Genomic DNA, 19,754 nt, shown 5'->3' with positions numbered 1-19,754 from the left:
GGGCTCGGGGTGTTGGGGAAGCTTGTCTGCGGTCTACGGATCAGTCATAGAATCTCTCTTCTCCTCTACTCGCATCGCAGTCAGACAAACTTTTCACTATTGGATGAATCAACTTTTTCCACAACGAAAACTCTAGCATTCCTTCTTCCTGTCTGATGCTGCTGAAAATGGGGTTGGTTTGACATGGGAACAATTCGTGATTTTTCTGAGAGAATACAATGAAGTGTCATACACACCAATCTTAACAAAACAAAAGGTAGAAAGGTGTAGTAACATGTACAGCATGACCTGAATATCACCCCAAAAGCTAAGCTCTGGCTACATGCAGAATCTGTCATTTCACTATCTCAGTCATTTCACTAGCATTATCTCCTGGGTTTGTGAGAACGTGAGGTTAGATTTAAACAGGTCCTCTTCAAGGGACAACATGTCTGCCGGAGCCACAGGATAGAGCTGGTCACCTGGCTGCGTTATTATAATGCTGAAGCATTTAATGTGAGTTACAAATTCCAAGCTGCCGCCAGTGCTGTTATCTCAGCCCTTGGTTAGCATCTCCAGCTAGTGTCTATTCAGAGAGCAGGAGGGAGAAAACGTGCCCTGCTTTGAAATGGCAAACTCAGCCCAGCTGTAGGAATCACAGGGGGCAGTAATAAGCATGAGTCAGTCAACTGGCTACAAACAGAGCGAGATAAATCCATCTTTTCAAAATAAATGAGTATTAGAAAGACATAAAAATATGCAGAATGCCTTCAGAAAGTATTCATACCCCTTGACTTATTCTGATTTTTTTTGTGTAACAGGCTGAATTCAACATTAATTAAATATATTTTTTCTCATCCATCTACACCCAATACCCCATAATGTCAAACATTTTTTGGAATGTATTGAAAATGAAATATAGAAATATCTCATTTACATAAGTATTCAAACCCGAGTCAATACTTCGTAGGTTTGGCTGCGATTACAGCTTTGAGTCGTCTTGGGTACTGTATGTCTGTACCCGTTCTTCCTTGCAGATTTTCTCAAGCTCTGTCATTAGATGTGGAGCGGCGGTGAACAGCAGTCTTTCCACATATTTTCAATGGGACTTTCACATTCTTGTTCTGAAGCCATTTCAGCATTGCTTTGGCTGTATGCTTGGGGTCATTGTCCTGTTGGAACGTAAATCTTTCCCCCAGTCTAAGGGTGTTTGCACTCTGAAGCAGGTTCTCATCAACAATTTGCCTGTATTTGGCTGCATTCATTGTTCCCTCTATTCTTACCAGTCTCCCAGTCCCTACCACTGAAAAGCATCCCCATAGAATGATGCTGCCACCACCATGCTTTATAGTAGGGATGGTGTTGGATGGGTGATGAGCTGTGCCTGGTTTTCTCCAGACATACTGTAGCGCTTTGCATTCAGGCCAAAGAGTTACATTTTTGTCTCATCAGACCACATAATCGTTTGCCTTATGCTCTCAGAGTCTTTCACGTGGCTTTTTGCAAACTCCAGGCGTGCTGTCATGTGCCTTTTTCTCAGGAGTGGCTTCCATCTGGCCACTCTCCCATAAAGCCCAGATTGGTGAAGTGCTATAGACTGTTGTCCTTCTGGCAGGTACTCTCATCTCAGCCAAGGAACTCCGTAGTTCTGTCAGAGTGGTCATTGGGTTATTGGTCACCTCCCTGACCAAGGTCCTTCTTGCCCGGTTGCTCAGTTTGGTCGGATGGCCAGCTCTAGGCAGAGTCTGGGTAGTTCCATATTTCTTCAATTTCCCAATGATGGAGACCACTGTTATCTTCGAAACTTTCAACACTCTAGAAATAGTTTAATCCCCTTCCCCAGATATATGCTTCATCACAATTATTTCTCGGAGATCTATGGACAGTTCCTTGGACTTCATAGTATAGTTTCTGCTCTGACACACACTGTCAACTGTGGGACCTTCTAAATCATGTCCAAACAATTTAATTGCCCACAGGTTGACTCCAATTAAGTTGTAATAATAATAATAATATGCCATTTAGCAGACGCTTTTATCCAAAGCGACTTACAGTCATGCGTGCATACATTTTTGTGTATGGGTGGTTGTAGAGACATCTAATGGATGATCAAAGGAAACTGGATGCACCTGAGCTCAATTTGGACTGTTTCATTTTCAATACATTTGCAAACATTTCTAAAAACATGTTTTCAATTTATCATTATGGGGTATTGTGTGTAGATGGGTGAGACATGTTTTATTTAATCCATTTTGAATTCAGGCTGTAACAACAACATATGGAATAAGTCAAGGGGTATGAATACTTTCTGAAGGCACTGTATGTGTGTGAGCTTGATCGTTAACAGTCTAGATCTGAAATAGGAATATTAAAAGGAGCCCCGGTTTCATGACAACTATCCTTTATGTACAGTACACATACCATCTTCATCTGTCTGGATGATGGTCTCGTCACTCTCCTTGCGTCCTTCGGGGTTGGTGAGGATCATCTTGAGGCTGACGTTGGTGTTGGGGGGCAGGTTGCCCACCACGTGGCGTGGGGCCTTGGGGTCCATGTCCAGGCAGTCGGCCTTGGTCTGATTGTTGGCGTTGTAGTAACGGTAGCAGATGGTGACGTTGAAGGTGTGGCAGCGGGTGATATTGTAGCCCAGAGACTCCCAGTCCACAGCGATGAATCTGGCCTGGGATTCCGCTATCTTCAGGCTCTTCGGGGTCCGCATCGGCTCTGGAGGAGAGAAAGAAACACATGGTTAAAAATGTGCTCGCAATCTAGCGACAACTATGGCCAACATAGAATCACTGGAGAGACCAGTTTGTGTACAGTATCATCTGATTGGGGGACAGCGTATACTACCACTAACATGTATGTCACAAATGTGCACATTTAGGCAGTATTAACACATCAGGTCCATGTGTATGCTCTGTCAAAGCGAGGTGTTGATGATGGCGCCCAAAAATTATCCTTCAGCCGCACAGCGGCCAATCAACACAAAGCTCCACCTTTCTTTTCCTCATCCCTGGGTCAGAACATATCCACAGACAAATAATGAGGCCGTTATGAGGATTGAATGTCAATGTGAGAGAGAAGGGGTGAAAGCAAACCAAATGAGCAAACGTGAACTGTGTGTTGAGCTGATGCTGGTGACCAGGAGGACACTCTCACAGCATTTTAAGAGCTTCTGAATTAGCCAATATATCACCCTGGGAGAAAGTCAATATAATCCAAACCGCAATTCATCAAGCAACGACGGCATGCTGGATACTAATTACTCTAATAGTCAAATTTATCTGTGTGATTAAGGCAATGATGCAAGTAGCGCCTTTGTCTCACCGTGGCTATTTGCATTGTGGAGATGCAGCCAACACTGCAGCAAGGGCAGGACTTTAATAGGAACATGACTTATAGACACTTATAACACTGTATATTGCAATGCATTGAGTTAGCCTTTCTGTACATTAATATTTTGATTATCATCAATTATCACGATGAGATTATTATCATGTTGATATTTAGGCTTTATATAAAAAATACTACACATTTCCTGTCCGTACATAAACATGAGTTAGGGGCCAGCTCGCAGGGATAAGGGGCATTCAATTTGTCCTCTATTGACAGATGTGTTCTAGACACCAGCCTAGCAGTGGTTAAAGTGCATGACCTGACATGTAGAGGTTGTGGGGGTTCAATCTCCACTAAGCCCTGGTATCCTGCATACTCTGCAACACTCATTACTTGAGTAATGGGGTAATGATTCTGCCATGGCCAGCCTGGGGGGGTGTATGTGTACACCATGCAGGCTCTTGGCATGGCAGCCCATCCTCACACAAAAGCCTCCCTCTCAAATGTCCTCTGTGGAAACAGACCTTATTCTGTTCAGTCTCATCTCTATGACCACTGCACTGAGTCATAAAAATAAAAAGATTGAAAAACAAAAAGTGAGTTAGGCCAAACTCACAAAAAGAGAAAAGGAGAAAGGTGAACTCTTGTTCACTAAAATACAGATTGTCTCTGCTGGGTGTAATCACCTGCACTTTGAAGAGCGGGGCCCAGGAGAGCCCTTCCTTTCTAGTCTAATTAGAATGAAAAGCTCTGAATAAAGACTGGGGACTTGTTAACATGATCTGATATTGACTGTTTTGGGGGTTATTAAGAATAAAGCTCACTTAACGTGCCGTTGGAGCGATACTGGACCATTGACTTAATTGAGTCGCTTTTCTTAAATTGCTTGTAAATATGTTATGTTTTTATTGCGTTGGAATTGTAAATATTGTGAATTTGTATGATTGTGTGCAGGGCTCCCTTGAAAAAAGGGTATTGGTCTCAGTTGGATTCCCTGTTTTTAAAAAGTATGAATGATAACCATACAGTGCATTCGGGAAAGTATTCAGACCCCTTCACTTTTTCCACATTTTGTTACGTTACAGCCTTATTCTAAAATTGATTAAATTCGTTCTACACACAATACCCCATAATGAGAAAGCAAAAACAGGTTTTTCGATATTTATTAAAAATAAAAAACTGAAATATCACATTTACCTTAGTATTCAGACCCTTTACTCAGTACTTTGTTGAAGCACCTTTGGCAGCGATTACAGCCTCGAGTCTTCTTGGGTATGACGCTACAAGCTTGGCACACCTGTATTTGGGGAGTTTCTCCCATTCTTCACTGCAGATCCTCTCAAGCTCTGTCAGGTTGGATGAGGATCTGTCAGGTTGGATGGGGAGCGTCACTGCACAGCTATTTTCAGGTCTCTCCAGAGATGTTAGATTGGGTTCCAGTCTGGGCTCTGGCTGGGCCACTCAAGGAGATTCAGAGACTTGTCCCGAAGCCACTCCTGCATTGTCTTGGCTGTGTGCTTAGGGTCGTTGTCCTGTTGGAAGCTGAACCTTCGCCCCAGTCTGAGGTCCTGAGTGCTCTGGGGCAGGTTTTCATCAATGATCTCTCTGTACTTTTCTCCATTAATTTCTACCCCGATCCTGACTAGTCTCCCAGTCCCTGCTGCTGAAAAACATCCCCACAGCATGATGCTGCCACCACCATGCTTCACCGTAGGAATGGTTCCAGGTTTCCTCCAGATGTGACACTTGGCATTCAGGCCAAAGAGTTCAATCTTGGTTTCATCAGACCAGAGAATCTTGTTTCACATGGTCTGAGAGTCCTTTAGGTGCCTTTTGGCCAACTCCAAGTGGGCTGTCATGTGCCTTTTACTGAGGAGTGGCTTCCGTCAGGCCACTCTACCATAAAGGCCTATTTGGTGGAGTGCTGCAGAGATGGTTGTCCTTCTGGAAGGTTCTCACATCTCCACAGACGAACTCTGGAGCTCTGTCAGAGTGACCATCAGGTTCTTGGTCACCTCCCTGACCAAGGCCCTTCTCCCCCGATTGCTCAGTTTGGCCGGGCGGTCAGCTCTAAGAAGGGTCTTGCTGGTTCCAAACTTCTTCCATTTAAGAATTATGGAGGCCACTGTGTTCTTGTGGACCATCAATGCAGCAGAATGTTTTTGATACCCTTCCCCAGATCTGTGCCTCGACGCAATCCTGTCTCGGAGCTCTACGGACAATTCCTTGGACCTCACGGCTTGGTTTTTGCTCTGACATGTACTGTCAACTGTGGGACCTTATATAGACAGGTGTGTGCCTTTCCAAATCATGTCCAATCAATTGAATTTACCAATGAAGTTGTAGAAACATCTCAAGGATGAACAACGGAAACAGGATGCACCTGAGCTCATTTTCGAGTCTCATAGCAAATTTCTAAAAACCTGTTTTTGCTTTGTCATTATCGGGTATTGTGTGTAGATTGATGAGGAAAATGTTTAATTTAATCCATTTTAGAACAAGGCTGTAATGTAAAAAAATTTTGGAAAAAGGGAAGGGGTCTGAATATTTTCCGAATGCACTGTATACAGTGCCTTCAGAAAGTATTTACACCCCTTTACTTTTTCAACATTTTGTTGTGTTACAGCCATTTTGTTGTGTTAAAATTGATAACATTTTGATTTCGTATCACTGACCTACACACAATACCTTAATAATGTCAAAGTGGAATTTTGTTTATAGAAATTTTTTGAAATTAATAAAACATTTAAAGCTGAAATGTCTTGAGTCAATAAGTATTCAACCCCTTTGTTATGGCAAGCCTACATAAATTCAGGAGTAAAAATGTCCTTTAAAAATCATTGACTCATTCCGTGTTCAATAATAGTGGCTAATTTGATTCTTGAATGACTACCCCATCTCTGTACCCCACACATACAATTATCTGTAAGGTCCCTCAATCGAGTAGTGAATTTCAATGCCTCGCAAAGAAGGGCACCTATTGGTAGATAGGTCACAACGGTGACCCTGCATGATGAAAAAACTTTTGTTATTTAGTGGCCAGTGTTTCTGAGAATGAGCAGTGCTCGGGTGTAGAGGAGGGGAATTGGTCCTGGGGTGGCCACAGGTTGGCTGTAGTAGCCCGGGAGCAACCTGCTGACCTCCTTTCTTCTCTTGACTGCAGGGGCGCAACTGTCACTGGGGACGGGGACCCCCCTCCCCCACCCCCCACCACAACCCCACCCCACATTCTGAAATTGCATTTTGGTCCCAATTTTATCATTGGAATGTGATACAAACGATGCAACGGTGTGCCTTAGGACCATGTGGACGCCTCCAGGCGGTCGGGTAGGCTGTTTTGAGTGTTTATCAAATGATTTGGGATAAGCCACAAACAAGCCCTCTATGGGAGAGAGGCAAAGCCAAAGCGGTCATTTACAAAACATTACGGTGTCTCTCATCTGCTAGTCAACCTGTTAGTATGCCCCCAACCCACATGATGACCCAAGAGCCAGCTATTCCGTTTGGGGTGAGAAGATAAAAGAGCAGAAAAAATACATGAAAGTACCAGGGAAGAATAGAGTTGGATAGATTCCTGACACCCTCCATCAATTTAAATGTCAACCAGGCAAAATCATTTGCGGGTAGAAATTAATTGGTTCTGACTTCCCATGCCCCATCAACTTTTAGCACATGCGTACACACAAAGAATAAATAACATCTCCCCCCACCCCCTTCTCTCCTCTGTGCTATGTATTCTACCATCCAGGCCCATGATTAACAACGTGTGTACCCTTCAGAGCTGATCAATAGCCGTGAAGTCCTGCATTAACTTCACAGATTAGGCAACCCCCCTATAATAAATTCCATCGATTCCAGCAGGCTCAGATGCTTAAATCCCAGTGCATTTTTCAAGGCTTAAATTAAAAGGAGATATATGGTCCTGGGAGAGGCAAGGTGCCAGATAGGAAGGTGTTCCTGCTCTCCTTATTCTCCTTTTTCAGCATGGATTCAGGCTGCAGCCTCTCCTAACAGGCCAGGATGAGAGACGGGTGGATCCCCTTACTAAACAGGCCAGGGCCCTCCTTTGGCCCCGCAATTCAAACACACGTTTCCCCTCTGACCCTCCTTGCACTAGCCTTCCCTTATCTTCCTTTATCTAAAGCTCACTGAATGGATGGGGTGAGGGGGGGTGAAAGGGGAGAGAGGGGAGTGAGGAGTGGGGGAGTCTGGAACGTGGCCATTTGGGATCAGGCCTAGCAATGAGGAGACTTTGGCGTCGTCCCTGGATCTTTAATTGCTGTGACAAATCAACCATTGATGTTGAAAACAGAACCAATTGTTTACACAGCCCGCTCTTTGTGGCGAGCAACAATGCATTCTTTATTTCCACGGGGTTCAGCGGAGAGAAAAAGCAAAATATGCATACAGAGGTAAATATTGCTCTACAGAGTGCTTACATGATACTTAAGCTTGTCTGAAGCACCTGATTAAGTGCATCAAGAGGGCAGCAATCAATTATAATCAAATAAGCAGTCAGCAGAATCCTTAATGGCAAAGAAACCTAATTGAATATCCTGTATTGATTTCAGATTTTCACTCCTTATTTTGCTGCTTGATTCCATTATTTGTTTTGCCAATCAGATTAGCAGGGCCATGATTGCATTATAAGAGAGTTTAAGAATATGTCACCCGTTAGGCTAAATGACCATGAGGATGAGGCCCATGAGGGACCCAGACTGTGACAGGACAGACACTGTCCTTTCTGCTGGATGGCAATCAGTGACGCTGCCAACCAGGCTCCATGGACCATGATTGATGTTGACCATATATTTGATGGAAAGTGCAACGTAATACACTTATGTTCTCTACCTTGGCATAGCTGGACTGTTACTGCTCAAGGCCCTAGAGAAGAAGTGAGAGAATCAAATAACGTTTATCTTGTTGTTATGTGCAGTTATGCATGTAGTCGGTGTAGAAACGTTCAAGAAAGCTGATAAGTAATGTCAATCAAATCTCTAATTGTCGTACAGCAGACACCAGTTGCAGGGAGGGAGGAACATCTCTTCAAGAGATGAGATGAGAGTTGTTCAAAAATGCAAATATTGTTGTCATTCTAGGAACAAACACCAAAGAAACGTGGACCCCACAACAGGTGCTGTTATCGTTGCACAAGAAAACAAGGCACCCATTTCTCCTGTTTGTGGGCATAACAGGCAGATTAGATCTTTAATTGCACCAGAAGTCTCCTGTTTGCTCAAAGATTGCTTCTTCTCTGCTTCCCAACTTCTTAACGTCACTCACAGTTGGCCGGTCTTCCACACTGCTCCACCACTATCTCTCCCAGGCTCCACCGGCTTTCATATGAAATCGGCAGCTAAACTTTTTGGAGCAGAACGGCTCCTTTATCTTCTAGAATGGAAATAATGTGAGCCAGGGAGACGGCTGTGGCTTGCACGGAGTTGCGGCTCTGCAACACGACTTGTCTGTCACTCTTATCATTACAAGGGAAAAAAGTAAATGAAACAGCCCAAAAAGAATGTAATTGGGGATTAGGCAGACAAATTGTAGCTTGTGTAAATCAAATGGAGCTGCTAAACTTTGCAGAAGGTTTTGCACTTTGACCACCCTGGTAGAGAGAGGGTTGCGGACGATCAGGCATAATGGGTGTTTTCCAGAAATGGGCTGATTTGATCGTGGTGACAGCACACAGGGATAGGATCACTGTGGGAGAGGGAACAGAACAACAGGGTCCGGAGCAAACACACTTCAATTCCCTGTAGGCCTTGCTGCCTGAGCTTGGATGGTCACAAAGATGTAGCTAAAAGCCAACAGGCCACTGTGACAGGCATTGGGCCGTCAAGAATAGCATGAAGGACAGTATTTGTATCTCGACACAAAGCACACAAAAGCCTGCATAGGACAAATAGGCCCATTCCAAGGACACATAACATTTCAATAGAGAATGTACACAGCATGAGGCCTTCACACTACACAAGCTACAGTGCCATCAGAAAGTATTCACACCCCTTGACTTTTTCCAAATGTTGTTGTGTTACAGAAGGAATTAAAATCGTATTAAATTGAGATATTTTTTTTCACTGGCATACACACAACATCCCATAATGTCAACATTTTTGCAAATGTATTCAAAATGAAAAGCTGAAATGTCTTGAGTCAATAAGTATTCAACCCCTTTGTTATGGCAAGCCTAAATAAGTTCAGGAGTAAACATTTGCTTAACAAGTAACACAATAAGTTGCATGGACTCACTATGTGTGCAATAATAGTGTTTAACATGATTTTGAAATGACTACCTCATCTCTGTACCCCACACATACAATTATCTGTAAGGTCCCTCAGTCGAGCAGTGAATTTTGATCACACATTCAACCACAAAGACCAGGGAGGTTTTCCAATGACTCACCAAGAAGGGCACCTATTGGTAGATTGGTAAAAAAAAAAAAAAAAAAAAAAATGACATTGAATATCCCTTTGAACATGGTGAAGTTATTCATTACACTTTAGATTGTGTATCAATACACCCAGTCACTACAAAGATACAGGCATCCTTCCTAACTCAGTTGCCGGAGAGGAAAGAAACCACTCAGGGACTTCACCATGAGGCCAATGGTGACTTTAAATCAGTTACAGAGTTTAATGGCTGTGATAGAACTAAACTGAAGATGGATCAACAACATTGTAAAGAAGGAAGCCTGTACAGAATACAAATATTTAAATAAATATATTCTGTTTGCAAAAAATGTGGCAAAGCAAATAACAAAGTGTTATGTTAGGGACAAATCCAATATAACACATTACTGAGTTTCACTTTCCATATTTTCAAGTATAGTGGTGGCTGCATCATGTTATGGGTATTCTTGTAATTGTTAAGGACTGGGGAGTTTTTCAGGATAAAAAAGAAATGGAACGGAGCCAAGCACAGGCAAAATCCTAGAGGAAAACCTGGTTCAGTCTGCTTTCCACCAGACACTGGGATATTAATTCACCTTTCAGCAGGACAATAACCTAAAACACAAGGCCAAATCTACACTGGAGTTGCTTACCAAGAAGACAGTGAATGTTCCAGTGTTGACTTAAATCAAGACCTGAAAATAGTTGTCTAGTAATAATCAACAATCAATTTGACAGAGCTTGAAGAATTCTGAAAATAATAATGGGAAAATGTTGCACAAACCAGGTGTGGAACGCTCTTAGAGACTTAAGGTGTCAGCATGCTTCAGTTCAGCTGGTGCCTAACCGAACTCGGCTAGCCGAACAGAACGGGTGTGCTCGCATACTCCCTTAAAAGACCTTCACTTAAAAAATGAGAAAAAAGCGGCAATAGTACGGTTAGTCAGAATTAATCTAAGATAACACAAGAAATCTATCATTAATTTTTAAGTTTTACATGTAACTAATGCGGTGCAGTATTTCTTAATGAAAAAATTTGCATGAAAACGAGTAATCTCTCGTTGAATGACAAAAAAGTACTTTATTCAAGAATCCCTACTGTTGACCAATCATCGACGATGGGGGCGTAAACTTCGGCCCCAACTCCGGCTTGCCTCCAGTAAAAAACTATACGAACGGTTTCGGCTGGGAAGCATGCGAACGCCTCTACCCAGAAAGACTCACAGCTGTAATCGCTGCCAAAGGTGCTTCTACAAAGTATTGACTCAGTGGTGTGAATACTTACGTAAATGAGACATTTCTGTATTTCATTTTCTAAAAACATGTTTTCACTTTGTCATTATGGGTATTGTGTGTAGATGAGAGAAAAAAACATTCAGGCTGTAACACAACAAAATGTGGAATAAGTCAAGGGGTATGAATACTTTTTGAAGGCACTGTATATGATTCCTCAGTGAAGCAGGCTGACGCACTCTCCCCACTGCCGCATGTGCAGCTCTTGCCCCTTCTCAAGGAGACATGGGAGAACAAAGGACAGTTAGCAGAGAAACGGAGCATTTGCAAGGATACGTCCCCAACAATCTGAGAATCACTGTAATTGTGTACACCCTATTGTGGTTGATCTTTTGCCCCTCCGTTGTGATTATTTCTCTCAGACTGCAGACACCTAGCAAAGTGTTTTCTACTTCTTAAACCTGAGAGATGTTTTAAAAGGAACCACAGTCATCTAGTGTTAAATGAAGATCTGACAGTCACCATCAGGCACGTCTCTGGCCAGCCGGGAGGACAGCGAGAGGGTTCTATATGATTAAACTACAGTGGAAATTACTCTGTCCATCTCTCTGCTCTTGTGAGTCAATACAAAAAAGTGGGATGAGTAATAGGAGGCATTTCACCTAATTGATTAGAATTGTCAGGTCAGAAAGCTAAATGAGAATGCAATTTTGAAGTGCCGCTCGCCACTTGTAGGTGGAGCAGTCTCTTCACTCGTGCCGAGCGAGAGAGAGAGACAGAGAGACAGGCAGACAGAGCCAGAGAGTGCCCTTTTTGAGGAGGACTCCCTCTCTCTCTCCCTCTGTGTTCTTCCTGAAATGACTGTGATAAGTGGGGGGATTGAAAATAGATGGCTAGTGGTGAAATCAACTTGGGGCTAAGCTGGCCTTTAGAATAGAGGCATTAATCATGTTGGTTGTTTCCTTCATTTACCTCTCCATTAGGCTGGCCCCGGCACCATTTGGGTGCTCTCCGAGGGCGACCCCATTGATGTACACCTTCCAGGGACGAGGCGGTGGCCAAATCAACAACCAGCTGCCCACACATTTCCCATTATTTAATTTCCCATGGAACCACCGCAGAACATCCACTCCACAATAAAGCTTGGACAACATATATTTTCTACCACACATCACTGACATGGTGATAGGGAAGGGGTGAATCCAACATCATTTATTTTTAATAGCTGCTCAAGTAGCTCCCTATGGACTGGTGAATGCTGAGGCGAACACTGGGATGCACTAGACGCTAGGGCTTTCTAATGTGCTTTGCTCCATAAACCTCTGGTGGTTAAGACATTACATATAGCTAATGGCGCGTACATTACTTAACGGAGAGAAATATACAACCCCCCAAAAAAACACATCAATATAAACCGGGTAGAGGAGAGAGGAAAACTGCAAACTCTCTAGAGGATACAAGTGTATCACATTTAAAAAGAGATTTTGTTTGTTGAACTTTCCACTCAGAGCCAGTGTGTGTGTGTACGTGTGTGCGCATTTCCATGCATGTATGTATGCCTGCGTGTGCTTGAACACAGACATACAGTACCAGTCAAAAGTTTGGACACACCTACTCATTCAAGGGTTTTTCTTTTCTTTTTACTATTTTCTATATTGTAGAATAATAGTGAAGACATCAAAACTATGAAATAACACATATGGAATCATGTAGTAACCAAAAAAGTGTTAAACAAATCAAAATATATTTTAAATTTGAGATTCTTCAAAGAGTCACCCTTTGCCTTGTTGACAGCTTTGCACACTCTTGGCATTCTCTCAACCAGCTTCACCTGGAATGCTTTTCCAACTGTCTTGAAGGAGTTCCCACATATGCTGAGCACTTGTTGGCTGCTTTTCCTTCACTCTGCGGTCCAACTCATCCCAAATCATCTCAATTGGATTGAGGTCGGGGGATTGTGGAGGCCAGGTCATCTGATGCAGCACTCCATCACTCTCTTTCTTGGTCAAATAGCCCTTACACAGACTGTAGGTGTGTTGGGTCATTGTCATGTTGAAAAACAAATGATAGTCCCACTAAGCGCAAACCAGATGGGATGGCGTATCGCTGCAGAATGCTGTGGTAGCCATTCTGGTTAAGTGTGCCTTAAATTATAAATATATCACCGACAGTATCACCAGCAAAGCACCCCCACACCATCACACCTACTCCTCCATGCTTCACGGTGGGAACTACACATGCGGAGATCATCCGTTCACCTACTCTGCGTCTCACAAAGACATGGTGGTTGGAACCAAAAATCTCAAATTTGGACTCATCAGACCAAAGGACAGATTTCCACCGGTCTAATGTCCATTGCTTGGGTAGATCAGCTTAATATTGCAGATAGATTGTAACACATATATATATATATATATATATATATATATATACATACATACATACATATATAAATATACATACAGTGGGGAGAACAAGTATTTGATACACTGCCAATTTTGCAGGTTTTCCTACTTACAAAGCATGTAGAGGTCTGTAATTTTTATCATTGGTACACTTCAACTGTGAGAGACGGAATCTAAAACAAAAATCCAGAAAATCACATTGTATGATTTTTAAGTAATTCATTTGCATTTTATTGTATGACATACGTATTTCATACATCAGAAAAGCAGAACTTAATATTTGGTACAGAAACCTTTGTTTGCAATTACAGAGATCATACGTTTCCTGTAGGTCTTGACCAGGTTTGCACACACTGCAGCAGGGATTTTGGCCCACTCCTCCATACAGACCTTCTCCAGATCCTTTAGGTTTCGGGGCTGTCGCTGGGCAATATGGACTTTCAGCTCCCTCCAAAGATTTTCTATTGGGTTCAGGTCTGGAGACTGGCTAGGCCACTCCAGGACCTTGAGATGCTTCTTACGGAGCCACTCCTTAGTTGCCCTGGCTGTGTGTTTCGGGTCGTTGTCATGCTGGAAGACCCAGCCACGACCCATCTTCAATGCTCTTACTGAGGGAAGGAGGTTGTTGGCCAAGATCTCGCGATACATGGCCCCATCCATCCTCCCCTCAATACGGTGCAGTCGTCCTGTCCCCTTTGCAGAAAAGCATCCCCAAAGAATGATGTTTCCACCTCCATGCTTCACGGTTGGGATGGTGTTCTTGGGGTTGTACTCATCCTTCTTCTTCCTCCAAACACGGCGAGTGGAGTATAGACCAAAAAGCTCTATTTTTGTCTCAACAGACCACATGACCTTCTCCCATTCCTCCTCTGGATCATCCAGATGGTCATTGGCAAACTTCAGACGGGCCTGGACATGCGCTGGCTTGAGCAGGGGGACCTTGCGTGCGCTGCAGGATTTTAATCCATGACGGTGTAGTGTGTTACTATAGGTTTTCTTTGAGACTGTGGACATTGACCAGGTCCTGCCGTGTAGTTCTGGTCTGATCCCTCACCTTCCTCATGATCATTGATGCCCCACGAGGTGAGATCTTGCATGGAGCCCCAGACCGAGGGTGATTGACCGTCATCTTGAACTTTTTCCATTTTCTAATAATTGCGCCAACAGTTGTTGTCTTCTCACCAAGCTGCTTGCCTATTGTCCTGTAGCCCATCCCAGCCTTGTGCAGGTCTACAATTTTATCCCTGATGTCCTTACACAGCTCTCTGGTCTTGCCATTGTGGAGAGGTTGGAGTCTGTTTGAGTGTGTGGACAGGTGTCTTTTATACAGGTAACAAGTTCAAACAGGTGCAGTTAATACAGGTAATGAGTGGAGAACAGGAGGGTTTCTTAAAGAAAAACGAACAGGTCTGTGAGAGCCGGAATTTTTACTAGTTGGTAGGTGATCAAATACTTATGTCATGCAATAAAATGCAAATTAATTACTTAAAAATCATACAATGTGATTTTCTGGATTTTTGTTTTAGATTCCGTCTCTCACAGTTGAAGTGTACATATGATAAAAATGACAGACCTCTACATGCTTTGTAAGTAGGAAAACCTGCAAAATCAGGCTGTGTATCAAATACTTGTTCTCCCCACTGTATATACACACACATACATATATATATATACATACATACACATATATACACATATACACACACACATACACCCATACATACATACATACATATCCTATAAAAAAATGTATTCCCCTTTATTACTTTCCAACCCCGCCACCCTTATTTGAGCTGTTCTTGCCATAATATGGACTTGGTCTTTTACCAAATAGGGCTATCTTCTGTATACCCCCCTACCTTGTCACAACACAATTGATTGGCTCAAACGCATTAAGAAGGAAAGAAATTCCATAAATTAACTTTTAACAAGGCACACCTGTTAATTGAAATGTATTCCAGGTGACTACCTCATGAAGCTGGTTGAGAGAATGCCAAGAGTGTGCAAAGCTGTCATCAAGGCAAAGGGTGGCTATTTGAAGAATTTCAATTATAAAATATATTTTGATTTGTTTAACACTTTTTTGGTTACTACATGATTCCATATGTGTTATTTCATAGTTTTGATGTCTTCACTATTATTCTACAATATAGAAAATAGTAAAAATAAAGAACAACCCTGGAATGAGTAGGTGTGTCCAAACTTTTGACTGGTGCTATATACTACAAATATCTCCTTCACAAAGCTAGGTATGGTCAGGTTGTAACTCCACCAAGGTGCTGCAGTCTGTCTGTACCTGAGGCTAAATATAAACTATTGAGTTTCCTCATTCCTCCTCAACCTGAAACAACTATCATCCACTCCGATTATTATATCCACACCGATTAGTACACAAAGGCTGCTCCAAGATGTCTGACGCCTTAGCATAAAATGCCGTAAACACCTGTAAACCAATTACAGCTGCCAAATGAGCTTGGCTTTACTGATTATTCATAATGGGCATTGCCATCTGTTAATTACCCAACTGAAATTAGCCAATCATTTAGACCCCTCTTTCCCAGACATAATAGGAAAGTTTTTCATTTGCACAAGTTTAAAACACCGCATTAAACCAGTGGTCGTTTTTTTGACACAACTGTGGGAAGCCTTGGAGTCAACATGGGCCAGCATCCCCGTGGAACGCTTTCGACACCTTGTAGAGTCCATGCCCTGACAAATTGAGTCTGTTCTTAGGGGAAAAGGGGGTGCAACTCAATATTAGGAAAGTGTTCTTAATTTTTTTTTACACTCAGTGTATATCAACTAGTTTCTATAATTGATAATGTCCACTGTAAAACAAGGTAAGAGTTCTCTGTATCCCTTGTCAGCCCCTCTGTGTGAAGTCCACATCGGACATACAGTAAATGGTGGTCCTAGAATACTAATCTTCTGTCAGCAATATCCCACATCCAGATGGAGAACGTCTGTTCCTGCTTCTACCATGGCCCTATGGCTGGAGAGCCCAATCAGGGCTGCTTCTCCCTGGGTCATAATCAACCACATAGCCTACACTGTGTGGAAATATCTCACCCTTCACTAACCATGAACTATTTTATCCACAAACGCTAACATGATGTGTGATCATTGCTTCAGATTTGAATATGCATGTGTTTTCAAAATGTGGACTGCTTTTTAAATAGACTTGTTTATCCCAAACTTGCGGAGTAGAGGAGGAGGAGACCGTAATCATTTTGTTGCCGTGCTGACAGTGGTCACTATGATGACACAAGATTTCCTTTACCTGCAATCAACCAATTTGCCATCCATTTTCTGTGTAAGCCATTTCCAGGGGCCGGGATCGCCACCATTCAGACTAACCTCCCAGTCCATCCCAAACTTGATTATATTTCACCTTTTATTCTCCTCAGAAATGAATAAATCACTTCTTCAGGAGAAGAAATTTAAAAAAAAAAACTCCTTGTAGAAAATATAATAATAAAATAACTAATTCTCACCATTCCCACCAGGGAAATGAAACGCTGTGTGTGTCATTCTTGTATCAATTACACACACAGTTACCACTAGCACTAGAGACAATTGTATTGAGGGAGGGGGCGGATATGATTTTCATCTTTGTGATCTTCTGTACCGAACAAAGATTTTCAATGAACAGAGTCAGAGCAGGGCGTTCTCTGGATGGAGCTGGAAATAAGAGCACCGTTTGGTACTACACCTTCAAACATGGAAACTATTATGAGAGATCTAATGAAGAACATACTCTATATACTGTAGCCTGATAGGAGATTTTTTTAAAAGTCATATTTCAGTTTTGCATTTGAAATTAACTGAACTTCAATCTGCATATTCATTTCCACCAGTAATTAATTATCTGTGTTTTTTATATTAAAAAAAGGTAGACTGAAACTGCATCCAGGCTACACATAACTTTCACGGTCTGAGATTTCAGTGAACTACAGTAGTTCAGTGTGTTTGTGCGTGCCTGCGTGCTTATGTACTCTAAATAAATGTTTGGAGGGGTATTCGGCATGCTGCTGTGAAGACATGGCCACCTCATGTGTTTTGATTACACGCACATCCCTTTTTGCTTGCGTCGGGCATACGACCTGACAAACTACACTACTACGGAGTGGATGTGAAATGTTTGTACATATTAAGTCACAGTGCCCAGCCATTCAAAACACAGCAGTCGCTAGACTCGCTACTTCCAAGTCACTGACAATTAATCTAATGCCTTCTGAGGAGGTTTACAGCCCCGGGACAAGCAGAAAGCTGCTCCACTGTCACTATCCATACACATTCCTCCATGCACTTCCACCCATTAAGGAGAGCAGGTCCCTCTTTGACCGTGGCTGATAATGGGTGTAGTAGTTTAACAATAGCCGGTACAGTAAGACTGTTAGCTGTGAAATATGAGGTCTATTCCCAAACGCGGCAATGCCATTTACACAGGAGGCTGAGTGATCCATACATCCCTATATAAACAGCATCACCACAAATCACTGGGAGAAAGGAACCAGATAAATCCTTAAAACAAGCCCAGGCACAGATTACCCAACGTTGGCAAGAGCAAAATGTTAGGGAGGGCAGCGCGTTCTATCTCTGTCATCTTTTATTAATCTCGAATGTGATGGATGACTATGGGGGCTAAGTGAGTACTAATGTATTATGTGGAGGGATAACTATAGTCTATGTAGAGTCAATCTGATGAATGGAATTACCTACTGTACATTGCATCTCACCTCAGACAACCAAGTCCCAAACAAGTACAGGTACTGTAACTGCCAGAATAAAGGAAACACTTGAGTAAATGAGGGATGCAAAGTATATTGAAAGCAGGTGCTTTCACACAGGTGTGGTTCCTGCGGTAATTAAGCAATTAACATCCATTCATGCTTAGGGTCATGTATAAAAATGCCCAGTTGCCCATTATTTTGGCTACCATGGCTAGAAGAAGAGATCTCAGTGACTTTGAAAGAGGGGTCTCAAAGGAGCATATGAGGTTTAAAAGGGTGTGTGTGTGTCACCAGTTCTCAACCCAATTGAACACTTATGGGAGAGTCTGGAGCGGCGCCTGAGACAGCTTTTTCCTCCACCATCAACAAAACACCAAATTATGGAATTTGTCATGGAAGAATGGTGTCACATCCCTCCAATAGAGTTCCAGACACTTGCAGAATCAATGCCAAGGCGCACTGAAGCTGTTCTGGCGGCTCTTGGTGGCCCAATGCCTTATTAAGACACTTTATGTTGCTGTTTCCATTATTTTGGCAGTTACCTATAGCTAGTACCTTATCTTACAGAGCATATTGATGTTGTATGGTATTAACCACAGCAGAATGGTAGATGAGTAGAGTTTCATTTACACTGGAATGGAAATTCTCTAACTACAAGTCTATATTCCTGTGATCTTTAATTGTACTGAAACTGCAGCAGTCGGAGGAAGACAGAATGAGAGTGGGAGAAAGAGCCAGAGGGAGGGTGGAGAAGAGAGAGCGAGAGAGAGAGAGAGAGCGAGAAAAAGAGAGGGAAGAGGTGGGAGGAGACCAAGAAATCGCCAGGTACTAAAGCTCAACAAGCCACACGTTTGTCCCCTTTTCCTTGTTTGAAATTCATATTGCAGAGCCTGTGAGGAAGCTGATAAGCAGTCTAAAGGAGTAGAGTAAACACACATCCTTAGATCTAGTACAGGTGGATTATACTGTAGGTAATGAGGGAAAGGGAATAAATATCATTAAGGACAAACAAATCTATCACAGTTCACGGACAGGCAGTCAAAACAATATGCAGAGTAATGGTTTTATGAGGAAGTTCTGGGTAGTAATGATTTAGCATCCTACATTCAATAATACATGTCCTATTATTCTGGCAACTGGTGTATGAGGCACATACATGTTTCTGCACAATATCATAGAGGTATTGACATTCATTACTATTTATGATTCACATGAAAAGCAGCACTGTGTTCATCACATCCGGAGTAATGAGATGGATCCTGTTTTTGAGCGAACAATGAGCGAACAATGTGCGGCTGGATCACAAAAATCTTCCTGAACGGAGCAAAAAAAGAGAGAAGTCATTTACATTTAAATAACATTTCCCTCTCACATACAGATAATCCGAGCAACTTCATAATGTTTGTTGAAAGGATCTGTGGTCCCACTGACAAGTCTTGTTTATGCTGCAGAAGGCACAGGGCCTAACTGTTGAACAAACATGAATCACTAATCGCCTTTATCTACTCCACAACACCGCCACGCATACCGCCGTTAGGGAGGCCTCGGCACGCTGCGCAGTGCACCATAGAGCCAGGGCCATCCCTGGCAATTCATTACTACCGCCTATTTAAAAGGCCTCAGCCTGGAAAGATGAGATAGTTGGGCAGGCTGCCGCAGGGCGTTGGGACAA

General features: G+C 42.6%; 1 protein-coding gene across 18 annotated transcripts in view; it reads right to left on the bottom strand.

The window, feature by feature from the left end:
- Window positions 1–19,754, bottom strand: part of LOC121552070 (receptor-type tyrosine-protein phosphatase kappa) — a 188,570-nt gene that overhangs the window by 48,203 nt on the left and 120,613 nt on the right. For all 18 annotated transcript variants that reach the window (XM_041864742.2, XM_041864741.2, XM_041864747.2 and 15 more), the window contains one exon: window positions 2,401–2,703. In XM_041864742.2, coding sequence (XP_041720676.1) covers window positions 2,401–2,703 — 303 coding nt within the window. The remainder of the gene's footprint in view (window positions 1–2,400; window positions 2,704–19,754) is intronic.

The sequence above is a fragment of the Coregonus clupeaformis genome, chromosome 36, assembly GCF_020615455.1.
Source record: "Coregonus clupeaformis isolate EN_2021a chromosome 36, ASM2061545v1, whole genome shotgun sequence".
Classification (NCBI taxonomy): Eukaryota; Metazoa; Chordata; class Actinopteri; order Salmoniformes; family Salmonidae; genus Coregonus; species Coregonus clupeaformis.
The sequence above is the reverse complement of the archived record's forward strand: the minus strand, read 5'-3'. Positions and strand labels throughout refer to the sequence as shown.